Below are 26486 nucleotides of genomic sequence, written 5' to 3'. Positions count from 1 at the left end.
ATCTTGTTCTTTATTGTCCATGGTGTGAATCCTTGCTCCAACTACAGAACTGCCAGCAGAAGAAGGTAATTCTATTGTTTTCTTACATCTGCTCTTCATATGCAAATATTTAGCCGTTATATGGTCTATTCATATGCATTTCTTTGTTTCGCAGGTAAATCACTGTGGGTGCTGGTGATCGAACAGTTTGAGGATCTCTTAGTCAGAATTCTCCTTCTAGCAGCCTGTATATCATTTGTAAGTACAGTGTTATATGTGTAGGAAAAATAGGCAAGGATGTGTCTGGCTTTAGGTTACGTGATTTGATAGGATTGAACTACATTTACCTTTGTTTGCATAATGAAGCATGAAAACACTTAAGGGTGTGCTGTTCTAGGGAAATCAGCAAAAACAGGGTGTTGTGCCAGCCTGATTATTAATATAATTTTTTTTTTGCTCGTTTCTGATGGCACATCCAGAAGCTTTTATTCCTCAGCTTTTCTTTTCTATCAAGAATGACACACATTGCGAAACATCCACCAAGCTCCTTATTTTCTTTATAACAAATGTTATGTAGCAGTTATAAACTGTTGTTACCTCAGAAGTTTCTTTTTTCTCTTAAAGTTAATAAATACAGTGTGTCCTTACAGAGAAAGCCAAAGTCCTCTGTCTTAATGGTCTTCTCAAGGCAGGCAATTAGAGGCAAGCTTTCTTTCATAAAAGTTAGTCATCTTGCAGAAAGTCTCACATTTATCAAATAACACTTTAAAAAAAAGAACACTTAATCGCTAAAATTAAACTATGAATGTGTTGTTTCTGTGCAAATAAGATGGAAAGAGAACATTGATAATTTTTTTTAAAGGGCATTACATCAAATCCAGACAATTATAGAAATAAATCCACACCATCCAATCTGAATCAAGAATTCAACCAAACTGTGGTGTAATTTTTTAGCGATGAGTAGGTAATAATGAATTTTGTGTAGGTGTCCGTTTTAACACTATAACATGTGTTATCAAGGTGCTAAATGATGATAGCCTGAAGATCAGGCCACATGTTTCAGACAGCATTAATGATGGATTCAGCTGTGGTAAGTTACGTTTTCAGAATGACGAGCATGGTGTGATTAAGAGTTCTGTGGAAATCTAGAATGTGGTATGAACAGCGCGGGTGATTATGACCCTGAACATGTGCGTGACCTCAGTAATCTTACACTACTAGTTTCCTGTTGCAACGATGTAATCATAAAGAGTCCCGTAAACAGACATGAAAGTAAGATCCACAGGACCAAGTTAACAGGAGCGTAAGCTTAGGGTTTACCCCAGTGACCATTCCATCATTCTTTACTGGTCAGCCCAGCAGGGCTGATGACAGCCTGGAATCTGGTCTGTAAATCAGTAGCACAGTCTTACTGACTCACCCATACTGTAGTGTTCCCACTAGGTGTCTCAAGAGAGTTTGCGTCATACGCTCAGCACTTTGTGCCCTTTCGCTGCCTGCTACGTTTATTAAAGGATGCATGACTGCGGTCCTTTTGGGATCTTAGAGGGTCTTTTCTGAATTGATGCCTGGAATAATGTTCCATTTGGCTGATGCAGCTCGGTTAGAAATCATTCATAAAAAAGGAGTGGTGTACTTAATTTGTAAAACTTGTACATACTCCCATTAATAAAAATGCTGCAGTTATAAATGTTTGCTGTTAATGGTGGATAATTAGTCCTCAGAGAATAACTGTGTAACAGTAGGAGTACAATTACACACATACACATGCAAAATTAGCAGTGTAGATGTCGAGAATTAAACTGTGCTCATTTTTACTGTATTAAAAGCAGAAACATTTATTTATTTGAGTTAAAATGTGTCATCAAACATTTCTGACTTATTAATGCTAATTGGGATTGCATCAGACCAACAGTACGCTAAGCCAAAGATTACACCATACATCCAATGCTTTATGTTATATGTTTTTGTAGTTTGAAGATTTTTCTTTAGGTCTGCACAAGAACTGTTAGTCTAACAGAATAGCAGCTAAATATAGCATGTTTGCATGATGCTAACTGGTTGGTCAAAATTATGATATGTTTTGCTTTAGGTAACATTTGAACTGCAAGCATGATTGTAAATTCCTTTAAAGGAAATTGAAAATGCCTAGCCTGGAAAGTTAAAAATTTCTATTTTAATACTTGGCTTGGCGTCTGTGGGTATAAATTTATGCGTCCACAGGAATTAACTGCTCCTGTTCCTCAGCAACCAACCCAAGATGCTAGTGTTTGGGATGTTTTATCTTCAGTATGTTTATGTACTGTAATCATGGTGTTTTGGTTCGTTATGAGCCTGGAAACTTTTATTTTATGTACGAGATCTATCATAATGAGTTATTTAGTTATTGTGCAGAATGCTGTGGAGAAGTTTGCGGGATAAATGATTAGACTTTAGCTGCTTCACCGGATCTCCCCGAAATGGCCATCTGTCTCCCGTTCTTATTCCTAATGCATAATAACCTTTAACGTCATGCTGCAGTGTGTGTGTGTGTGAGGGGAGCAGAAGAGATGTGCTAAGCATAACCTATTCATTGGTTGATAACAGGCTTACATAGAGCTGGTTGTTCAAGATACAACAGGTCATCAGTTCATTGTGATGTTCTCTCTGGGTGTGTTAGGAAACATTCATATGCTGAAAGTGAAATCGACACTTCTGATATGTTTGACGTTTGTTTTGCACAAAACTAATGACGCTGAACAGAAAAGGAAAGCTAACCCTTGCCAAGTGTGTGTAGCTACAAGTTCAAAACTGTTTATGACTCACATTCAACTTTTATTTTCACTCTTTTTTTTTTTTGTCACTATGAGGACACAGCAGATTGCTGCATATTTCAAAGTATAAGGCGTGACAGCAAGCAATGTCTACAAAAAAATTAACTGCATATTTGATTCACTTTTACTGTTGAGTCAGTTTGAATAAGTTTCTCAAAGGAATTGAACTGCAATAAGGTTCCCTGTTTGCATCTCCAATAAAATGAACATCAGCTTGCTCCATTCAGTCTATATATTAGAACGATCAGCAGCTCACGCCCACAAAAACTACACAACAGGTTTGGAAGCTATTCGGAGCTAAATCGCTTTCTCTCTGCAATTGAATATTGATGGAGTTGATGTGGAAGCAAAAAATTTTTTGCTAAAATATTTTGCTCCATTGTATGAATGCTGTGTTCTCACCTGCCCAAAGAACCACACCCATGAGGGAAAACGCACCATGTCAAACCAACAAAACTATTCTGTCAAATGATTCCTGTTGCTAATATTATATTGCACCTAAAATTTTTGTCTTCAGATTTAAACTAAGCTATGTGCAAGTGCTATGGTGAGAACATAACAGCCAGTTGGAATAATTAATATTGATACAAGTTTTCTCCCTTTTTTTTTTCTTTGCTAGGTTCTCGCCTGGTTTGAAGAGGGAGAAGAGACCATTACGGCTTTTGTGGAGCCTTTTGTAATACTGTTAATTCTTATAGCCAATGCAATCGTCGGGGTCTGGCAGGTAAGTTTCCCTTTCCCCCCCATGCTGTCCTGTTTATAATATGATGAAACAACTAGTGTCAGTTTTGCACAAAATGACCCTTGATAGTGGCATACAAATACAACTAATTAAGAGTGACTGAGAGCATTATGGAAATTGTGAACGTGTTTGTGTGTGCATGCACCCATCTTTGTTAACACTGGATTAATTTTTTACGTTGACGTCTAGGGCTACATGCTCATAAGTGTTCGACATCGCATCAGCATGCACCTTTTATTAACCAGCTGTTTTTGGCTTGCACTCTTAAACAGCTGTTTTTAATAACACGTGATTTTTGGCTTCCGCTTCCTCTGACAGCTTTGATGCATGGTTTTGACATCTTTGGTATGAAAAGAATGTGCTTTTGTGTGTTTTGTTTGGTTTTTTTTTTTTTTTTTTTTTCATGTTCAGTGAAACTGCCCTTGTTGTGCAATGAACGTACATGGTGATCTCGTTTCTGCTCGTCTTAAGATAGCACAGCCTTTTCAGTCTAGAGCTAGGGGCCCTTTTTTTCCCTCTCCTCCAACACCTCGCAGTTGCCCTGAAACCAGTGTCCCAGTTTCAATGAATTTATTTTGGTCACTAGGCTCATGTCAGAAACTTCATCCTAAAGCTTAAGAATTTCTGTGTGACAGTGAGGAAATTCATGCACTATTCTTGGTTTTTTTTTTTTTTGTGTTTTTTTTTTTCTTCCTATGAACATGGAAATACTCGCTTATTTCTCATTTTCTTTACCAAATCTATGCCCATGTTTGCAAGCAACAAGCAGGTATTCATTTTTAAATGTTTCAAAAGATTAATAAATTTTTTTTCACCAACTTTTCTTTTTCCCCCACACATGTAACACTGGTCTCATCTTGTCATGTCGTGTAAAGATGTGGAAGCTTGTAAGGAGTGGCATGTACAGCTTTCGTTTACCAAGTGTTATTGCAAGTTAAACAACTCTGCACAGAGTCCAACTAAAAGTGACTTCCGGCTTCTGAAGGAAGGGTAGAGGTTAAAGTCTTTAAAGTTTGTTCTTAGCCTTGGGGTCACTTTTGGTATCTGCCGGCTAATTATCTCTATAGTCCCTGGATGCACACATTATCTTGCAGCAATATGTTATAGTAGTAGTGGAAGTGCCTCTTTGCACACCTGCCCTGGTGCTCGTACTACAGGTTTACACACCCGTTAAACATCCGGAGTAAATAACCGAGGCCGTTTCTCAGCGACAAACCCATGGAGCATCCATTAAGGGACAAAGTCAATGTTGTTATATTCACATTTTCTATCTGGTGTATGTGTACAGTATGTGTGTGTGTTAAGGGCAAACAGCAATATCTTTTTAGAGTCTGGGTTTCTGAACAGTCATAGAGTAATGATTAAGCACCATAAAGCTTATAAAGTGACAGTAGTTTTTGACAATGTACAGCCACCTGTCAAAAAACAGTTATTTCATAAGGACGTTTGGAAGCAAACGTAGGATTGAACTGAGACTCAGAAACAGGAACTGGTAAACCCAATGAGAAAAATCACTAGATATGGCATTTAGGGCAGATCTTCAATGTAAAACCTTGGTTGCCTGGAATAAATTTTTTTTATTTTTTTTTAAATGAAATGAGATCAACTGAGGCATCTGGCTAAGAAAAACCTGCTTAACAACTTGCTCCCAAGTTATTTACTTATCATTATTTAAATTTAGGATTGTGAACAAATGGGTTGAAATCATATTTGCTGTTGCACCGTGACATTTATAATGGGGGGACAATTAGTTCATTCCCATTTACTGGTGCACCTCGCTCCACTATAGTCTCTTTCCTGACTTAAGGTTAATGAATGACTATTTTTGGTGCATTGCTTTTGTTGGCATTGATCATAAATGAGGCCCGGATCTATGATAGCAGTGGTGTAAAGTTCCTCCACATACTGGGCTGTAAGATAAGCGCTATGTGATTCAGTTCTTGATTTCATTGCCTTAACCGCCACACCCACAAAGTCCTTGATCCTGAAGATACAGACTGTAATATGTTCTTTTGTTCAGTCACGCCGATGTGTTTATTTTATTGTGATTGTTCTTTCAGGAGCGCAATGCAGAAAATGCTATCGAGGCCCTCAAGGAATACGAACCCGAGATGGGAAAAGTGTATCGGCAGGACAGGAAGAGCGTGCAGAGGATTAAAGCCAGAGACATTGTTCCTGGAGATATTGTGGAAGTGGCCGGTAAGTATTATTTTAGCTTAATTTTCAGTGCCTGTTGATGTTAAACACCAGCCAGAGTGTGTGTGCGATTGTGTTAAACAGTCTTATCACAGTAAGCAATGGCTGACTCAAGTCGTTCTGCTGGCCAGATGGTCCCTGTAATGTGTGCGAGAGATTAAGTTACAGATGGTTTGGTTTTCTACCTTCCCTGTTAGCTTGGTTGTGTTGATCACACAAGGTCAGGGTGTGTGTGTGTGCGCGCACATGCAGGTTTCTATATGAAAACGTGCCTAGACATGAGCTAGACTAAAGGCAATCAAAGATCTGCGTCATTTTCACTTTGCGCTGGCTGGCGCAATACTCCTGCTTCATTTTAAAAGGCCATGCTAACAATGAAGAGATGAAGAGAATCTGCTAATCCACTACCGCCTGTATCTAATTGTAGCTTTGACCCATTTAATCCTTTTGTACGCTGTTTTTGATGTCAGTTGGGTCAGCCTTTGAATGATTTTACATGGGGCATTAGAGTCAAGCCTTTCTTTATTTTTTCATATAATAACTTACACTAGCACTTATCCCAGCGTTTCACTCGTTCTTAAAAGCCATCAATGAAGAAAGTTTTCTCTGTACGCCAGAGCTGTGATTAGACTGCCAGCTTCATTTTTTAAACTTCTTTAACGCTTTTACACCATTCAGCTGTTTTACTGCAGCTAAGAGTCTCATCACTGTACTGTGATTGAAGTCTCCTGGAAGGTTCAGTCGTTTTTACACCTTGATTGATGAGAAATGTCATCCTGGTTTGACTTCAACTTAAACAGTGGAAAATAAGTAATTTAATGTAAATGTAACCATTAGTAATAAAATAAAGTCAATAAACTAGATGTAATTAACATATAAAGCAGTGGTGAAATAAATAATAGAATTTTATAGAACATTATGTCACTGGAGGATTAAAGAAATCAAAATGATATAATTTAATCGTAAAATGTCTCATGACATTCATTTTATTTATAAAATTTGCTAAAATATGTCCATGGCTAAACTTATTTTTTTATACACTTTGACTTTGCATATTTGAAATAAAGAATGTGCATATACTGACAATGTTCAAATAAACATGCATTATAACTTTTCTCTTGCAATTTATTATTTAGGAAATAAATCTGACACAAATGTCTAGATTAGATAAGATTCAGCTTTGTCATTGTTCAAAGTACATGTAGAAAGCCAATGAAATGCAGTTCTCTTCTAACCAGAAGTGGCATATTTACAGTAAATAACAAATGTGTATATAACGCTATGGGTGTCTGAATGACTTATTTACACAGGTAGATGTGATGTATGTACAAACAGTGAGTGTGCAGTGGTGAAGACATGTTAAAACAAGAACATGTTAAACAGAATATACATATCTACTAATATGCAGGTTTAAATAATAAAGCATATATGGGATAGCTATCGATAAAATGTAAAATAGTATAAAGTCAGCATCATCAGGTATGAGTATTGCAAAGATTTATCGTTGATAAAGCAGTGTAATATAAGTAAAGAGAGGAGGTATACTGGTCATATGACTTGTGATCAGCTGTTTAATATGGAAAGTTATTTCTTATATTCTCTTTATGGTTACTGGAGTACTGATGAGAGTAACAAGTCTTGCTATGCTTTTTAAAGGTGACCTATTATGCAGAATTCACCTGTTTAGACATTCAGGAGGGTCTGCAGTGTGTTTGCTTGTTCCATCACTGTATTGTAAGCAACCAATACGAATTGTAACCTCATAGAATAAGCTTTTTGCTCAACTCTGCTGTTCTCTGCAGCTCAGCTCTGCAGCAGTAGCTCATTTACATAGACACCTAATTGGAGTGTTTAGTGGAAATTTGCAGTATAAAAGGTTATGAGAGGTGAGGCGTTAACAAACTCATGGGGAGGTCTAACGCCTGTGTTAACTTGTTAAAGAAATGGGTGCCCTATGGGACCTTTAAGACTCGAGTCTAACCTTTTGCTAGTACATTTGGTTGTGCCTCTTAATATACCCAGTGAGACATAACACATGATTTAACTAATCTCTGGCAAGAAAGTTGCACTTTTAACCACATGATGATTGGTGTGGTTTTTGCATAAGGAACTCTGCTACCACTTGTGTTATTACTTTACACCCTCAATTTTCGTCTTCCCGTCTTACAGTAGTTACTGATTATTTTGATTTTCTTGCTTAAAAGATGCATCCTTACTTTGTCAAGGAAAATAGGAGAGTGGTTAGAGTTCCCTAATAAAAAAAAAAAAAAAAAATCCATGATCGTCTAATCTTTATATTCGGTCAAATTACATCCCTGGGATTAGTACTCGTTACTTTGCTAAGCTTTCATCCTATTTAAAATATTATAGCAGTGTTCGCAAAATGATTCTGGTAAATAACTTCTCCAGTATCACTACCACCTCGACACTGGTTAATTTCGGACTATAAGAGTAGCTTGGCACCAGTCAGATTTTTGTGAAAGCATGCATGTTCTGCAAGCTTAGAAAGTAAGTAAGGTGATGCTCTTGTTCTTTTCAACAATCCTGTCTCCTGCTTTCTTGGTCTCTTTCTCTCTACATACGGATTGGTCACCTTCCTCCTGCGTCATCCATTCCTGCTCTGAGTGTTTGTCCGCAGTGAGAAGGAGACACACCAGTGAGGTATTAAAGGGGAGAATTGATTCTCTGAACCCCAACCCCCCCCTCCACGGTCAGGCTATGTGGTGTTAACCCATACCATTGCAGATTGAAACTAATTTAGAGGACAAAAAGGAAAAACAAAGACGGCTGAGGGGAAAGGGGATATGGTGCACCCATGAGAAGAATATTAAGTAGTGGTAGCATTGAAAACATTCACACGCACACAGTGTTTATGCTTTTCTGTGCTTAGTGTGTCTATCAAGCATCTGAGTGAGTCATGGGTTGGGATCATCAATGCCGCTGCTAAATATGGATTTTTTTTTATCAGTGACACAAGCTGATTGACACAGTGTCTGCGTCACAGGCTCCGGAGCATGAAAACTAGTGCTGGAGATTTCTTTTGTCTGGCAGTCCTGCTGCAGATTGTGCCATGGGATTTTTAAAGCCCCTGTGACCTTGCAGGTTTTGCATCATACCTGTCTGAAAGGAGAATCAGACCACTTTATCATTTCTTCTGGACAAGTATGAACAGCAGGCATATTCTGTTCCAAGGCTCCTTTCTTGTCATGTGCATTGTGGCCCTTTACAGAAGAATTTGCTATGACAAGTCTCGCCTCTGTCGAGCTGTCAGCCCCCCTTGGCACACTCATCCAGTGCCAGCAGCTTATGGCACAAATGCCATCTCTGAATAGCTGAAAAGAGAAACAGCAGCATTTTTTAACCAATCCCTCCTACTCTAATAGAATGAGTCATCAGCTGAGGATCGGACTGCATCTTTTGTTTCTCATACTCTTCCCGGCTGTATGACCTTGGAAGGCGATGATGAAAAGGAAACCCAGCAGACCCCTCCCTGGCGTGTGCTTTTCGAGCCTCCCACAGAGCTGTACTTTTCAGCTGCCTCCCGCACGCCTGCTAGCTGTTGCCATGTAACGCAATGCCTGACCTGTTAGCTCGGGTTGCTAACATCTGATCCGCTGTTGGCTTGGGAAGTGTCTCTGTCTCCGGTCATCTGCAAAGCAGCTGCCATAACTGACCAATCAGCACTGCGTATCTCATTATCCAGTCTCCTGGGATGGTACTCCAACATTAACGTTAATCCTTAGCTTTAGGGAAATTTCGTCACTAGTACTCTTAATGTTAGTTTAAGTAACAAGTAAATTGCATCATAAGGGAGGGAAGAACAGATGAGACAAGTCAGGACAGTAAACATGCCTGTATGTGGGGTCTATATTTTGTCTTTAAGGTGGTACATTTAGACCAAAAAAAAAAAAAAAACGCTATATAACACGGTGATTCCCTGTCAGTATTATAGCACCATTGCTTAATACCCGCATTTAGCTAAAGCTATAAAAACAAAACAAATTTATTTAAAGTATGTAGTGTACTGCAAAGTATAACCAGCCACTCAAGTACCTTAAGTTATCTACAGGTGATTACATTTTATAGATGTTGAATCCTTATGTTATTTCTGTTTTTTATTATTTTAGCTGATTATCTTTTAAAGAAAAGCATGTGCAGGGTAAGAAATCAAATATGTTGAAATTTGTTCAAGGAACAGGGAAAGAACCTGTTAAGCAAGACTGGCTGTTTTGGTATGGGTGTACTGTGAATGAATTACCACAAACCAGTTATAAGAGCTTCTAAAAAAGCTTGGCTACAAAGATGTAAGGTGGTGTACATCAACTTGTCCTCATCTGTTGTGCCATTATCGTATAGCAGCAGCAAACAAACAATCCTGAGATGCTTGAAGTTGACGGTTCTTTGAGTTTGGTAAGAACGCAAAACACAAACACAGTCAGGAACTGACTTTTCAGAGAATCCGTGACTTTGGAAAATGACCCCATGCCTCTGACCTCGCTGTGTTGCATTTTGTACTGTTTAGGGATTTGAGAGCGAGTCATGACAAGTCCCTACTGAGACAGAAGGAAGTGTCGGTGCACAGTTTCACAGTGCTGATGCTTGCAGCTGAGGAATTGGTGACCTTTATAAAGGGTACAAGATGTACCAGAATGTTTAAATACAAACCACTTGCTAACAGCTTTAGCCTGGTTTGAGCCTGGAAGACAAATACGTCATTAAAGCATTTCACTGCTCTACAGCTATCTACATGAGGCTTGTGTGTGTGTTTTTTTTTCTTTTTCTTTTTTTCTTTTTTTTCCCAAAGCCAATTTCTTTCTAATTTGTAAAAATCATAAAATAGTGTCCAAAGACTTTCCAGTGTCTATGAACATCAATCATTACCTCTGACACTGAAGACCCCTTCCAAAAATGTTAACATCATCTCATAGAAAGTATTTTTTTTTTTAATTCATTTTATATAATGTGTCTGATAATCTAGTGCCTGTGCAAGCTGTTACTGAAGAAACAGTGATCTATTAAAGCAAGCATGTTTGTATAAAAAATAACTGTCAGATTGACTGCTATAAAAAAAATTTCTGATCAGAGCAAAGAATTTGACAATGGTGTGTTATAATGATTTATATTGAGCTCTGCTATTAGGAGCTCTCATTTACTGTGAGGTAGGGATGGACACATTTTGTATGCAGCGCTCATTTTCTTTATGGGCCCTTCAAGTAATAAGTGACAACGCAACCTTGTTGCAGAGGCTAAGTGCACACAGTGGCATGCAACTCTGACTAAATTAGGGGAATTAATTAGCAAAACAGATGGCTACTCTTTTCTCTCTTGTATTCTAAGCAGGTCGGGGGTTGTGTGCTGTTTGTCCTCTCTTGCTGGTCTCTGAACACAGAGGCTGAATTGGATGTAGAGGACAAGGAGGGGACGTCAGTCCCTGTGATTACTCCCACATTGGTTTTCCTTAAGGCACGGGCTGTGAGCAAACAGGAAAATTATCAATTGCAGCTTATCACTGTCAGATCCACTGATGTAAAATGTAAATCGTAGTGTTAATGTTGTTTCTATGAACTGTGGATTTTAACTGTTGCAGCATAAAGTAAAAAATAAACCAAGACAAATTCCTTTTTAAATGTAGCTGTGGCTCCCTGGGTACATTTTTAAAATTAGCTGTTTTTGTTTGCTCAGATTCCAAGAACAGCATTCAGTCCCAAATTTTGTGGCTATCCAAGGGACAGTCCTTTTAGATGGGAACAAAGGCACAAAGTGAGCTTTGCTGTTTTGCTGATTTAAAAGTTCTTCAGTCAGTGGTAGTCATATGTATCCACTTATTTATAAGCGACTTTTAAAATCTGAGTGATTTAATTCTGATCCTTATACTGTGGTTATAAAGGGCTCAGTGATGAAATGCTGCCTGTCTTGACTATTTCTGCACTTGCTTCTATAAAAGAGGGATGCATGCTGTTGCTGGCTATGCAGCATAACTACGCTAGAGCATTTCCACTTTCTGCTGTGTTATTGTTTCTGACATGCAGTTCATTAACAACTGCTTGGCCCAAAGCGTTCTTAAACTGATGATGGAAAAATGCCACAATTTTGTAAGACACACAATGTTAACATTTAAAGCATTTTCGCCATTTCATTTAACATCAAGAGTTTATCAAGCAGAATTTGAAACAAGTCACCTTAAATAACATCGTTTCCTGTAGTATTTGACCCGTTTCGTTAAATATCGCTTACTGGTTGTCACCGGTCATCTGATCACTAGGCTGCCCCTTACTTCCTGGCAGTGTGTGTTCTGACAGTTTCCATTTCAAGGGTGTGTTCTCTAATCAAAAACAGAATCCAAGCTCTGCAGAGGTTGCCATCGGTGCCAAGTAGGTCTGGCTGCTGAATACTGCAGTAAACCATTAGTAAAAGTAAATTATGTAGCGGTTTGGCAAAATGCTTTATGTAGTGGCTTTTTGACATTTATTTAATATATAGGGTGCTGAAAATGATGGTTTCCTGAGATTCTTTTTTTTTTTTTTTTTTTTTTTTTTTAACCAGTAAAATTGTGGCATTTTCAAACCTCACCATCATTGTCATTTTGACAAGTTGTATTTGATTACATACTGCATTGATCAAGCTTGTGTCAATTACACTTCTTTATGCACTTGTCCATTAACTTGGTCAAAGCATGACACTGACCAATTCGGCCACAGTGACTTCAGATTTCAATTGTTTGAAACCTGGCTTTGAATAAAAAAAAAATTGAAAGAAAATTTTGTATTTCTTGCTGCCAATGATTTAGCACAGCTTATGGGCTTTTGTGTTTTGACATTTTTGAGCTGTTTCATAACACATTATACCACAATAAACCACTTCTACATTTCTCAACAGACAAGTTGTTCCATTAAATGGAAGATCGCTTGTTACTTGGACGCTTTCTTTAATCCCACATCTCTTCCACATCTGTCTCTGAACAGATCTTGTTCAAAGAGAGTGCTTTCTCCTTGTCTGCTTAAAGTGGGTTATCCTTCTGCCTGACCTTTTTTCAGCTTCAGCTATATATTGGGTACATGCTCTACATTTGTTTCTTTGGTTCAGGGTCATTTTGACAACAGCGTGTATTTTTGTCAACAGCATCATCATGAAAAAGTAGTGCGAGATATCTATAGCTTTCCTGAAGCCCTATTAAATGCCCTCAGATTCAGAGCTAAAGCTTGTTCAGACACTTGCTTAAGGTTGGCTTGAAACCAGTTCATTGGAGCATATTTCTTAAAAACTTATCGTTTATGCGTTTAAAGTAGACAGTTTAAGTGAATGCTCTTCTGTGCGGCTAATAAATGTCACCAGCGTCCCACTGATTTAATGATAATTTTGTAAAAGATTTAAACGTTTACATTATTTTTTTTTTCTTTTATAAGCAGTCACAACCCCTCCCATTTTGTGGAAAGAATGATTCACAAGCTATATTTAGCATTTGCCTGAGAAGATTTAAAACTTTTTGATTTATCTCGGCTCACTTCTGCAAAGTCTAACTAGTTTAAAATGTGGTGTTTATGGATTTTTTTTAGAAATTTGAGAGATATTATTCCAGGTCACAGTTTCATCATCATTAACAGGTTCACAGTGAGGACTGGAAGGATTCAGGTTTTTCAAGCATTGATTTCTTGTTTTTATTACTTGTGCTTAAATTAACATTCAGAATGAACATAGTGGGTAAAGTGATTGCTTTAAAATGTCTTAACACACATGACATGCCAGCTAGAGCATGTGATAAAAGTGTTATGCTTTTTTTGTAGTGTTGTGTTTTGAAGTTTAGTGCTTTGAGTGAGAGCCATTGCCTTTAGTAATTTTTAAGAGCTCTCTGGAGAAATGCATCCTTAAATTTGGTACTGGGGATAAAGCTCTGGTATTTTGGAAGCACTGGTTGTTTAATGAAAGGATTTAGTGATACCGTTGAATAAAATAAGAATTTTATTTATTTATTTGTTGTGAGCTGTACTTTGTACTTATCTCTTACCACAAGCGTTCTGTTTCTCTTCTAGTGGGTGATAAAGTTCCTGCCGATATCCGCCTAACGTCTATCAAATCCACAACACTGCGAGTGGACCAGTCCATTCTAACAGGTAACATATGTCAATTAATGCACAATGTTATTCATGCTTTATGGACTTTACCTGCTCACATACTTAGGAAATGTTTAGTCCAGGTTATTTAGCTAGCCTGCTCTTTAAATAAAAGCTCCAGTGTGCTTTTACTTCAGCGTGCCCAATTATTGTTTACCCTGATTAGTTAACTAACATTTATTTCAGACAACTGAAATTTATATCATTTGTTTGCTAGAAAGACCTTTGTATGAAATTGCACACCAGTACACTTTGTTGTAGTTGTGTGGTGATGTTTGGTTGTTGTAATTTGAGGAAAAATAACTGCACTGTGGTGTGCAGAACAAAAATACAACCTTCCACCCATGATTCTGACCTTAATGGGTGGTCAGTGATGTCTGCAGCTCAGGAGCTCAGAAAAGGAGGAAAGAGTGTGTGTGTGTGTGTGTGTGTGTGTGTGTGTGTGTGTGTGTGTGTGTGTGTGTGTGTGTGTGTGTGTGTGTGTGAGAGAGAGAGAGAGAGAGGAAACTATTCAGTAGGGCTCAACTTTGCTTTGCTACCCTAATTGGTAAGATTTCTGCATCATGTCCATTCATGGCCATTTTTCTTTTGCAAAATTCGCTATTCAGATAATTTATGTAATTGCTTATTAACCCTCCCTCAGCTTGATCCTCATCTTTCTAAACCAATAATTTAAAGATTCAGGTTCAGTGGTGAATCTATTTAGATTTGTGTCCATGCAGCCAAATAAACTGATCATGCAGTTCTTGGCACAATGTGGGTGTACTTAAACTGTAATGGAATAAACTGATAAGGGCCTAGCATTGTAGGATGATGGAATATCAGTATCATAATAAATTATGTCACAATTAACGTTTTCCTTAAACACCACTATGATGTTTGTTTTAAATGTTGGCTGTAGTAAAGTTTAAGACTGTAGATCCTAGTCAATTTTTAATGGTTTTAGTACACGTTTAGAGCATTTAATGCTTAATTTTGCTGCATATACAAATCTTTTATGTTGAAGGTGCATTCAGGAAAGCTCAGTTCAGAAAGTGCTGTTAGTTCTCACATTCAGCCTTGCTGTGAATAACAGCCTTAGGTTGAGAAGGACCATGAAAGCACTTCTAATTCTAGACCAGTGATGCTGAGTATCTCGCCACGATTGGGATTTAAAAAATTTATAAAGCCCTTATTAAAACTAGACTAGTTCATTTGAAATTCGGCGAGTTTAATAATAGGGTGGCTATGAGTCATTATGTGAACATTATTAAATCAATTTTGTGAAAATTTGATTTGGGTAAGTTATATAGAACATATTAAAACAGTACCTTGAGATTGAGTAGACAAATTAGATACATGTTCTTCCTTTTCCATCTGATACTCAGATGATACTCATAGCATTTCTTGCTGACCTGATGTTATTTAATAATAATAATATTTATAGTTATTTTTTATTTAGTTTTATTGAATTACTTTAATGTCTGGGGAAGCCTGTAAACCTGTACTTGTATTTTATTTTTATTATTATTATTTTTCCTAGGGCAATCTAAGTGGTAAGCGCTAAGTAAAAACACACTTGGACTATTACCTAAAAAACATAGTAAGAGATTATTTGCGTGGCATTCTGGGGAAACCTTTCCAAAAATTTCAGGCATTTATTTCAACCAAAGTAAAGTGTGATTAGTGCCAAAGGTGGTAAAGGGCAAGGAAATTTCCTCATGGTTGTTTTGACAGATGATACCTGTAACCAGTTAAACTGATTAGTCATTTTAATCTGTGACATTATTATCCAACAACTCAGTCAAAGCCAGACATTACAAGGATGAAGAGATTCATAGATAGAGTGACAATTTTTACTACTGTTTGTTAAACCAGATCCTTATTACACACCTTACTGATTTTTTGGAGAAAGAAAGATAAAAGAAAACACTGGCTTTTTGGGGGGGGGCTAAATAAACAAAGAAATAAACAAGTCTTTATACATCGACCTAGATGCTGGTTTATTTTCTGACACAACACAGCCATAAGTTTTTTTAGACTGCCATGATTTTATAATTGTGCAGTGAAATTATTTCATTTATATACAAGCTTTTGTGCAGCTGTTTTTATTATTATAAAAAACCCTGGTGTTGAATATAATGTAATGGAGCCAAACCAACAATATCAGCTGTATAGGACGTAGTTGAAATTTTAAGATTTTGCCCTCTGATTGTGTTTTTCTGTAGGAGAGTCTGTATCAGTCATTAAACACACAGATCCAGTCCCTGACCCACGGGCTGTAAACCAGGACAAGAAGAACATGCTGTTCTCTGTAAGTTTAAATTAGCAATGTACGATTTATTTTACTCAGGGAGTCAAATCTCTGTGTGGATGAGCAGGTTTTACTACTTAGTTTTGAGGATCTCATCATTTGGTAAATAACACAATGTACGGTTATCATTCTTGCCCATTTGTAGGGAACAAATATTGCTGCCGGTAAGGCTGTTGGTGTCGTTGTGGCCACGGGAGTGAACACAGAAATAGGCAAGATTCGCGACGAAATGGCTTCTACGGAGCAAGAGCGCACTCCACTGCAGCAAAAGCTGGATGAGTTCGGAGAGCAGCTATCCAAAGTCATCTCTCTCATCTGCATCGCCGTGTGGATCATCAACATCGGTCACTTTAACGACCCAGTGCATGGTGGCTCTTGGATCCGAGGTGCCGTCTACTACTTTAAGATCGCCGTGGCGCTGGCAGTAGCTGCCATCCCTGAAGGGCTTCCTGCCGTCATTACTACCTGCCTCGCGTTGGGAACCCGCCGCATGGCTAAAAAGAATGCTATTGTGCGCTCGCTGCCATCAGTTGAGACTCTGGGCTGCACATCAGTGATTTGTTCAGATAAGACTGGTACCCTGACCACCAACCAGATGTCTGTATGCAGGGTAAGGAATTTGCTTGAATGAAATCAAAAGTTTATTTTTTTAAAACAAAACTTGCAAATGACATGCAATTGTAGAAAAATAGTCTTTGAGGCAGCAGTGTAAGGCAAAGTTACTTTTTATTTATTTATTTATTTATTTAAGACACTTTTTATTCATTTATCTTTAAATCTAATGTTGTGAAATGTCCACAAGATGTTATCGCATCTTTAAATAGTAGTTTCCTCACCAGCATCCCCCCCCCCCCCCCCCCAATCATTTTTAAATGTAATAAGGGGGAAAAAATACAGTATGTCATTATTAGCAAATCTAAAAGCTTGTTCATGGCCAAAGACTTTTGCCAGGGTATCAGAGCAGAAAATTTAGCAACACTTAACAACAACATTCGGAATCGAGAATTCAACAGCGCCTGAATTGTTCAATAAATTATGTCCACAAAGTTCTTTTTTTTTCTCAATGTTGTCAATGAGCCAAAGCATTGTATGTCAGAAGGATAATGTAGCTGACGCACAAAAGCAAGTCTAAACACACCTGACTCAAAACCGTTTGAATTGAGTTGGTGTTCAGTAATCTAATAGTGGATGACTCACTTTTCTTAATAACAATGGACAGCGTGATAGTAGCAGCCATCTTGATGCTGATCATCAAATAGTTTTAGTGGTGTGCTAAAACATAAGTAACATACCTACAAATCTGCCTGACCTTTGTTTGTTTGCATGGAATGATGCACAGTTTGATTTGTTTCACCATAAATAGTTATTTAGCCAAGAATTTGATCTTGAGTGCAAAAAACTAACGGTTTTGATCAACTAATTCTGGAAGGAAAAGCTTGTGTAAATTTAATTTCATTTAATTTTTTAAGAGGCCATTTAGTATGCTGATGTAGCAGTTCCTCCGATGATCTTGTGTTATTCTGCTACCTTCCAATGTTTTTACAAGGGATGTATGTTTGTATTTCACCCATCTCAGTCTATCTCAACCCTCCCCCCTTCTCACTTTCGAAATATCATCTTTTCTTCCTTTTTTGTCATTAACACAACGTTTTGCCTCTTCCTGACGTTTTTTTTGCTCTATCACTGCTCTTTGAGTGCTCATCAGTATGCGGTAGTCAGTTACATGCAGTGGTGTTGCTTAACTGACCTTGTGTTTAGGAGCACTGTTTAACATAGCAGTCGTGTTACTGCAGACTTCACATACATACACTTGCACACACTTGTGCAACAGCAGAACAGGTTTAATGCCTCTGAATAGTGTTATGACCTGTAAAAAAAAAAAAAAAAACGGGTCTGTGAAATGACTCTACATTTATTTGAATCCTTTTGAGCAGGAGAAGAGTGGCTAAAATCTTTTGGTATAAACACTTCATCGCTCATTTTTCCTCCAGTGTGAAAGGGTTGATGTTAAAAATAGCCGGTCATCAGAAGGAATGTAATCTGTTTTATTTATCTTTTTGCTCTTACCAGCACTATCCTGTCTGTAGCGTGGGTTGTTTATTTAAGCGTGATGACTAAAACTACGAGCTAGAGAGAGAAGAACGATGCACTGAGCTTTCATTTGGAGTTTTCTTACTCAAACCGTTTGCAAAGCGCCACTCAGCTTTCCCAAACGAAGTGCCAGCTTAATGCTTTTACTCAGTTGTGTTTCTCTTTATTCTCTCTTGCTCATTGTTTGGCTGCATCACCATGGCGACATTGCTGCTGTATCCCAAGGCTCTGGTTTTCCTCACCGGAAAAATCCCAGGGCCAATTTGGCAATTAGCCAGGGTACTCTTCTTGTTTTTAGTTACTTGTTGGTTAGTACTGACCCCAACATGACCCCTGTAGAAGTAGCCTGAAATTTTGTATTCCCAGGATGGAGTTTTTTTTTTTTTTTTTACACTGCAGTGTTTTTATGCGCCACCTGCTGGCTGAAATGACTGTGTGTATTTCTGTGTATTTCTAGATGTTCATTGTCGACCAGGTGCAGGGAGACAGTTGCTCTCTAAAAGAGTTTACCGTTACTGGCTCCACATACGCTCCTGAAGGACAAGTGTGAGTTACTTTATTCAGTCCAACCAAACACATGATTATTTATCTGTAATGAGTAAAGTTTTTATTATTTTTAACAATTTCTTAATATATGCTTAGATTCCATGAGGGGAAACCAGTGAAATGCTCGAAGTATGATGGCCTGGTCGAGATGGCAACAATTTGTGCCCTGTGCAACGACTCCTCTCTGGACTATAATGAGGTCTGTTCTTCTGTACCCCCATACGCGTTAGTTGACCAGTGTAGCTTGTCTCTTGCTCCTGTTCTCACAAGTGTCCTGTTTGTGTTTTTTTTTTTTTTTTTTTTTCCTAGGCCAAAGGAGTATATGAGAAGGTTGGAGAGGCAACAGAAACAGCCCTCACATGCCTGGTGGAGAAGATGAATGTGTTCGACAATGATCTTACTGCCCTTCCAAAGATAGAACGGGCCAACGCATGCAACTCTGTAAACATTTATGTACTATTCTACTAATATGTGTGTGTGTGCTAAGGATGTCGAGTTTTATGGTCAGCTAATCATACATTTATTCTTCTTTGGCTTAGGTTATTAAGCAGCTAATGAAGAAAGAATTTACACTGGAGTTCTCGCGCGACAGGAAGTCCATGTCTGTATACTGTACCCCCAACAAGGCCCGCTCCGGCCTCGGCAAGATGTTTGTCAAGGTAATCACAGAGAAGAACATAGTCATGTTTACTTTTTCAAATAGGGAGGCTTGACTAGAATTCCTTATTCCTTACTGATTCAGGGACTAACAATATTTAGTTTTTTTAAGAAAATGAGAATAAATGAAAGGTGCCCAGTGTGAACATAAAAAAAAAATCTTCCAGACTAATGTTCTAAAAATATAACTTGGCTTATAATAACAATCTTTTGTTCTATTACTTTTTGTGCATAAAGCCCCTGGTGCTAATTATTTTGTGCTGTTTATCCACCCACACATACCCCACTTTCTTTATTATAGCATGTATCTCAGAACTGTATCCCTGTTCTCCAATCGTTTGCTTGACCTCTATTTCTGTCTATTTTAATTTAATAAAGATGCCCAGTGAGTTGCTGCTGGGGATTTTTTTTTTTTTTATGGTTCTCTGTAATCAGTGCAGCAATTAATTTCTTATGACCTCTATCTTCATCTTTTTTTGTTTTTGCAGATAATGCAATCAGAACATTCTAACTGCTCTTTTAAATTAGTAATTTAGTCTGTGAACAAAATATATTTATTATTCTGCCATTGATATTAGAATTATTTCTGTGAAGCCACAAAGAATAAAAACAATCCCTAAGAGTCCTAGAAGTTAGAGTAATAGAGCTGAACTTATCAGTTTTTTTTTTGTTTGTTTTTTAGGAAAGATGTTTTTAGATTCTTTGTATATAAATGTTATTCAATTATTTATTTGGTTTGTGTTTGGGAAGGGTGCTCCGGAGGGAGTGATCGACAGGTGTACACACATCCGTGTGGGCGGTAATAAAGTCCCCCTGACGCCAGGCATCAAGGAAAAGATCCTGTCTGTGATCCGTGAGTACGGGACAGGGCGGGATACTCTGCGTTGCCTGGCCCTGGCGACACGGGACAATCCGATCAGCAAAGAGGAGCTTCGGCTGGAGGATTCTTCTTGCTTTGTTAATTATGAGGTCAGAAATATATTATACTCGTTATGTAAAGCTCATAGACTCATTATTGCCAAATTTAAAATTCCAGAAAAATAAAAAATAAGAATAAATGAACAGTTTACTCATGAAGTTTGAGATGCAAGTGACCATGGGTCTCTGATCTCTCATTTTTCACATTTGTACCACTAGGAGGCACCCGTTAGCCATATACAGTGCTCCATATTTTACCCCATCTCTAATCTGTGATTGGTTACTATTAATAATAATGTTTTTTTGTATTGAATTAGCTATAGACCAGTTTATATCAGATGTATTTAGAGTGCCGATTCATGCTCTCATGTAAATTGCTGTGGCCTTGTAAAGCTATTTTACACCAGTAGCAAAAACTTGTGCTAGTCACCACAGCTATGAAAAAGTAGTACAAAAAATGGAAGTAAAAGAGCTGGTTATTTAAACCTCTAACATACTGTCCTATATTTAGAATGAATTCTCAGCTAAAATCTTTTGAAATGTTCTCAAATGTGTAGAGCCAATTTTCATTGGCATTTTGTTTTTCCTTTGCAGACTGATCTGACGTTTGTGGGTTGTGTGGGCATGCTGGACCCTCCCAGGGCTGAAGTGGCCGCCTCCATCAAACTGTGCCGCCTGGCAGGCATCCATGTTATCATGATCACTGGTGATAACAAGGGCACGGCCGTGGCTATCTGCAGGCGCATTGGTATCTTCAAAGAGAACGATGATGTTTCACGCATGGCCTTCACAGGCCGCGAGTTTGACGACCTGTCACCTTTGGCTCAACGTGAAGCCGTGCTCACTGCTCGCTGCTTTGCCCGTGTTGAACCTTCACATAAATCCAAGATTGTGGAGTACCTCCAGTCCTGTGATGAGATTACGGCCATGGTAACGGGTTCTATTTTAATTATACATTCTAAGTAGTGTTACGGATTACCTTCTGCAGTACGCACCAGTTTTATAATCATGCGTGTCTCTACTCTAGACTGGTGATGGTGTAAATGATGCTCCTGCACTGAAAAAGGCAGAGATAGGCATTGCAATGGGCTCGGGAACGGCTGTTGCGAAGACAGCCTCAGAGATGGTGCTAGCTGATGATAACTTTTCTACCATCGTAGCAGCCGTGGAGGAGGGGCGAGCGATCTACAACAATATGAAGCAGTTCATACGTTACCTCATTTCCTCTAATGTAGGAGAGGTGGTCTGGTAAGAACTGATTTCTGTTTGGTTTCCCTAACCTTCAATGAAATTTCATGCTGTAGAACTGGGACTGTAACACCTTTTTGTTTGACTGTTACAGCATTTTCCTGACTGCGGCTTTGGGATTCCCTGAGGCTCTTATTCCAGTGCAGTTGCTGTGGGTGAACTTGGTAACAGACGGTCTTCCTGCTACAGCCCTTGGCTTCAACCCTCCTGATTTGGACATCATGAGCAAACCTCCTCGTAATGCTAAGGAACCCCTCATCTCTGGCTGGCTCTTTTTCCGATACCTGGCTATTGGCTGTAAGTCTGTTTGTGATTAGATGTAGCAATGTTTATTAAAGCAGGGTTTGTACATGTCTTTGCTCACAGCTCTTTTTCCCGTTTATAAGGCATGTTTTGTGTCTTAGATTTGTTGTGAAGTAAAATAGTCAGTCAATATGATATAATTGGAATAATACAACAATTATACCACAGTGCTGCAGATTTTTTTCTTTTTTATTATTTAAAAAAAAATCTGTTTAACTTTAAATTTTGCTTTGTAGGCTATGTCGGTGCTGCCACTGTTGGAGCTGCTGCTTGGTGGTTTATTGCTGCTGAAGATGGACCAAGAGTCAACTTCTATCAGCTGGTTAGTGATTATAATTTATATAAACACAGTGGTTTTAGGAAGTTGGTTAAAATAATTAATAAAAAAAAATTCTTCTAGCTTTTACTGCCAAATTGATTTTAAAATCATATATTTTTCTTTAAATCCTGCAGAGTCACTTCCTTCAGTGTGGACCAGAGAACCCAGAGTTTGAAGGCATTAATTGTGAGGTGTTCGAGTCGCCTTACCCTATGACAATGGCCCTGTCTGTGTTGGTTACAATTGAGATGTGCAATGCCCTCAACAGGTTAGTACAAGTACTTTTTAGTTGTCCATGGAACTTGAGTTATTTCAGGCCTGAATTACGATAAGGGGTTCTCATTGGTCTTTTTTTGTGTTTTACAGCGTGTCAGAGAACCAGTCGCTGTTGCGCATGCCCCCGTGGGAGAACGTATGGCTGCTTGGAGCGATCTGCCTCTCCATGTCCCTCCACTTCCTCATCCTTTATGTGGAGCCTCTGCCAGTACGAGACCAGAGATATAAAATACAACTAGTTCTGAAATGTTTTTTTTAAGATATAAAATGTTGAATAAGTGCCAACGATAGCATAATTGGCCTGCTTTGTTTAATAAGAAGATTGCTTTACACAAAATAGATGCTGTTTTTTTCTGCACTGTCCATGACTGGCACTGTGCCTATAAAACATTACAGCTGTTGATAAAACAACTTCTTAACTTCAAAAATTCATGCTTTTGTTTTGCCTTTAAGACTATATTTCTCTTAATGATTTCACTTTTGATCTGCCATCCTCAGATGATCTTCCAGATCACACCGCTGAATGTAACCCAGTGGTTAATGGTGTTGAAGATCTCGCTGCCTGTCATCCTGCTGGATGAGGTGCTGAAATTTGCAGCCAGGAATTACCTCGAACCCGGTAAAGATTTGGACTCACCCACGGGCAAGACATGCTCGCTCAGCGCCTGCACAGAGGGAATCTCCTGGCCATTTGTGGCTCTCTCACTTCCCCTGGTGCTCTGGATCTACAGCATTGACACTAACTTGGCTGAAATGTTCTGGTCCTGACTCATCTGAACACAGAAACACGATCCCCCTTCCCCTCCCCTCTCTTCACTCAATCTGTAGATAGAAAGAATGTGTGTGTGTATGTGTTATGTGTGATAGTGCACCAAGGAACGTGCACAAGGAGGACTGTGTTAACACGAACATAACAGTAATATAATAAATGTAACAAAGTTCTTTTTAAAACCACGTATAGCGGGTATGGAGGGGACCACATAGAGCTGAAGTCTTTAAGTATTAATGACCATTATTATTATTGTTCCCACGTCTGTGGATGTTCTGCTGGTTTGGTCTTAAAACGGTCTTTTTTTTTTTTTTTTTTGTCTTTGTTAGTTCTCCTTTTTTAGTTTTTTTTTTTTTTTTTTTTTTTTTTTTAAAGAAATTGCATTTCAAACAAATTAGAAATACTAAATTCTTTGTGTTTAATTTTTGTGTGTCCTCCCTTTCAGTGCATGAGGAAAAGCTCTACAATGTGTACCAAGTTTGAACACTATTTTGTACAACTCACTTGTTTTTTTGTTTTTTTTATCCGTGTTAAAAGGAATCCACTGACGTGACTTCACGAGGGGTTAGGTTTAGGCAGCCGATTGACGATTTTTTTTCCTGTATATTCCCATAAAGCCATAACACACAGAGGCAAGGGATTTTTATTTTAAAGTAAGGATGCATGTATAAAGTGAAATGGGTTCAGGTAGTTTTGTCAAAATGCACAAATATTTAAAGAAAGCCATGTGCATGAACAGAGTCCATTTTAAGCGTCCTACGCAGCTGCCTAAACAATGCCAGGGAGACTAGGAAAGCTGTTTACATTTGTTTACTGTGTCCAGTGTGAATGTTTGAGTTCAGAGTGGCGTCACAGGCGTATAGGACAGGCGGGTGGGAAGGGAGCACATAGAAAATAAATCAGATTCTGAAATGGAAGCTGCATGTTGTGTATCCTGCATGCAATACGTGTGCGTTTTCATTTATTTGTTTGTCTTCCCCTTTGTATGATAACCTCCATTTTGGTGTTTTTCCTTTTATTTTTACTTTTTAACAAAAAACATACCGTAAGCCAGTTTTTCTGCACCGGGCAGAGCACAGCTACCTCAATACAGTCTGATTAGTTTCTCACCTCACTGAGCTTTACACATCTTGTGTGTGTGATCTTGTCGCTTTGAGGTGTGCCCCTCTTGGCTTGTGCAGAAAAAAAGTATACATAAACAAAATCATCCTGTCCCTGATTCCCCCCCCCCCTTTTTTTCCCCCCTTTGTTGTTTTAAGAATGCATTTTCTTTTGTATTTTATAATTGATTTGACTTGTATTAACTTAATTTAGAAGTGTTTGAGGCAGGGTGAGGAGGGCAAGTCCTGGATGTAAATGTTGCCATCGACGGCGTATGTTGGAGACAAAACCCATTCACACGATAGGTTTATTAAATAGTGCATTTAGAAACATGGATTTTATGATGCAAAACCAAAATGTTTGACTCTCTCTTTTTTTCTACTTCAAGAAAATACACTCATGGACCATTTGAATTAAAAAAGTGCGTGTCTGGCTTTTTTTTTTTTTTTTTTAACATAGTATATATATATATGTAGAGTAACAGGAGCAATTATACTTGAAATAATGTACATACAATAAGAAGTTACTATATGACCAGGCAAGCACAAGCTCAAGAGCTAGCTTATGCTACTGCAGGACCCTGTCAGTTTGTACATAGCAGATATACTCACTTTACCTGTACCAATTTATGTTCTAAATTGTAGCTCAAGTGTTTAGCAATTCTAATCATAAACCTAATCCTTGTTTGTGAAAAGCTTTCATTACTACATGCCACATTAAGCATGTTACTGTGCCATGTGAGTGGCACTGCCAGTGTCTGTGTCTAACAGCTCTGCTTTTCCCCTCCTTTATGCCTTCATTGGGTGTTCCCTTCACTGAGTGAGTATTACTAACATGTCTTTATTGATAATATGCCAGTAAGCTTATGCAATAAATAGGGATTAAGACACTTGGTGGTATGCCGTTATGAAAAAAATAACAAAGACAAAAAAAGACAGGGTGGTTTGGTGCATGCTGATGGAAAGTAGAGTTCAAGTTAACACCTCAACGTGTTAAGTTTTCTATAATGTTACATCCTGAAAAATATATTGTTTAATATTGGGAAGTGTATACTGGCCGGCCAAAAACTAAAGTTTCAATCATCTTTAGCATTAGCTTTATTACAGCACACAATGGGGTGGCCAGTTTATGTGAAAATAATTCCTCATTCTCCAAGAACCATAATATTCATGTTCACATTTTAAGTACTGGAATATGGCAGTTTCATCAGGGGAGAAAAAACTCCTTTGATGTGATAACCTGGTCATTCCGTGCATTCAAGTCGTCAGTTGACTTTATTTTATTGCTACAAAATGTAGACCCTAGACCTGACCAACATAACAAGCGCCTTGTATAGTGGGCACCATGCACAATTGGGTGCATCGCCTTTTTATGACTAGTCTCATAAAATCACATTTCTTCCACAATAATGCACTATACAGTACTTCCAGGTTTTAATAATGCTAAAGGGTTCTTAACCCAGTCCCAGTAATTTTAGATCTGCTTAGTTGTTTCTTTGCCTTATGCAGCCCAATAATTTGATGCTTTTAAAATAGTGACCTTTTTTGGCCAGGCATTTTAAGGTAGTGCTGATCATTTACATTATATAAGGGTCGTTCAAGTTAAACCAGGAAAAAGTTTGTCAATGATGGTGTAAAACCAACCAATACTATTTACAGACCAACAGTACAGTAATGAAACGCTTAGTTGTTTAGAATACTTTATAAATTATTTGAATTGTGCAAACATTTTTTTTAAAAGGCCATATGTTTTGTAAATGATGATTCTGGCTGAGGTGGCTTGGAGCCTATCCCACTCATTCATGCGAGTATTCACCATGTGGAATTCCTGATCCCTGATGGGTAACTTGTCAACAGTCTATTGGGATGCATCAGTCTACGAAAACTTTAAACACAATCGTTCACCAACACTACTTGCACATTACTGGAACTCGGAAGGGAATTATTACCACAGTCTTGTCCTTGCTCCAAGCCATTTCCACATATTTGGGCTACAAAATGAGTTCCTGGGAGACCTACGTTTCAGGCATAGTGAGAGATCCTTCTACCTTAATGGTAACCAAGCACTAATGAAACAGTGGGATAAGCACATTAGCAGGTGGCTGGTGATTATATAGAGAAATAAAGG

The 26486-nt window shown here is 38.2% G+C and overlaps 1 protein-coding gene across 1 annotated transcript in view; it reads left to right on the top strand.

Moving 5' to 3' along the window:
* The window catches only part of atp2a2b (ATPase sarcoplasmic/endoplasmic reticulum Ca2+ transporting 2b), a 29353-nt gene that overhangs the window by 1092 nt on the left and 1775 nt on the right, over nt 1–26486 (top strand). The window contains exons 2-20 of the mRNA XM_053478210.1: nt 48–65; nt 155–237; nt 3412–3516; nt 5595–5733; nt 13758–13838; nt 16046–16131; nt 16277–16741; nt 18680–18768; nt 18865–18967; nt 19078–19209; nt 19308–19427; nt 20176–20394; nt 20938–21273; nt 21371–21591; nt 21686–21888; nt 22131–22216; nt 22348–22481; nt 22580–22697; nt 22988–25178. Of these exons, the coding sequence (XP_053334185.1) occupies nt 48–65; nt 155–237; nt 3412–3516; nt 5595–5733; nt 13758–13838; nt 16046–16131; nt 16277–16741; nt 18680–18768; nt 18865–18967; nt 19078–19209; nt 19308–19427; nt 20176–20394; nt 20938–21273; nt 21371–21591; nt 21686–21888; nt 22131–22216; nt 22348–22481; nt 22580–22697; nt 22988–23257 (3008 nt within the window). The 3' untranslated portion in view covers nt 23258–25178. The remainder of the gene's footprint in view (nt 1–47; nt 66–154; nt 238–3411; nt 3517–5594; nt 5734–13757; nt 13839–16045; nt 16132–16276; nt 16742–18679; nt 18769–18864; nt 18968–19077; nt 19210–19307; nt 19428–20175; nt 20395–20937; nt 21274–21370; nt 21592–21685; nt 21889–22130; nt 22217–22347; nt 22482–22579; nt 22698–22987; nt 25179–26486) is intronic.

This window comes from Clarias gariepinus, chromosome 19 (genome assembly GCF_024256425.1).
Source record: "Clarias gariepinus isolate MV-2021 ecotype Netherlands chromosome 19, CGAR_prim_01v2, whole genome shotgun sequence".
NCBI lineage: Eukaryota > Metazoa > Chordata > Actinopteri > Siluriformes > Clariidae > Clarias > Clarias gariepinus.
The sequence above is the reverse complement of the archived record's forward strand: the minus strand, read 5'-3'. Positions and strand labels throughout refer to the sequence as shown.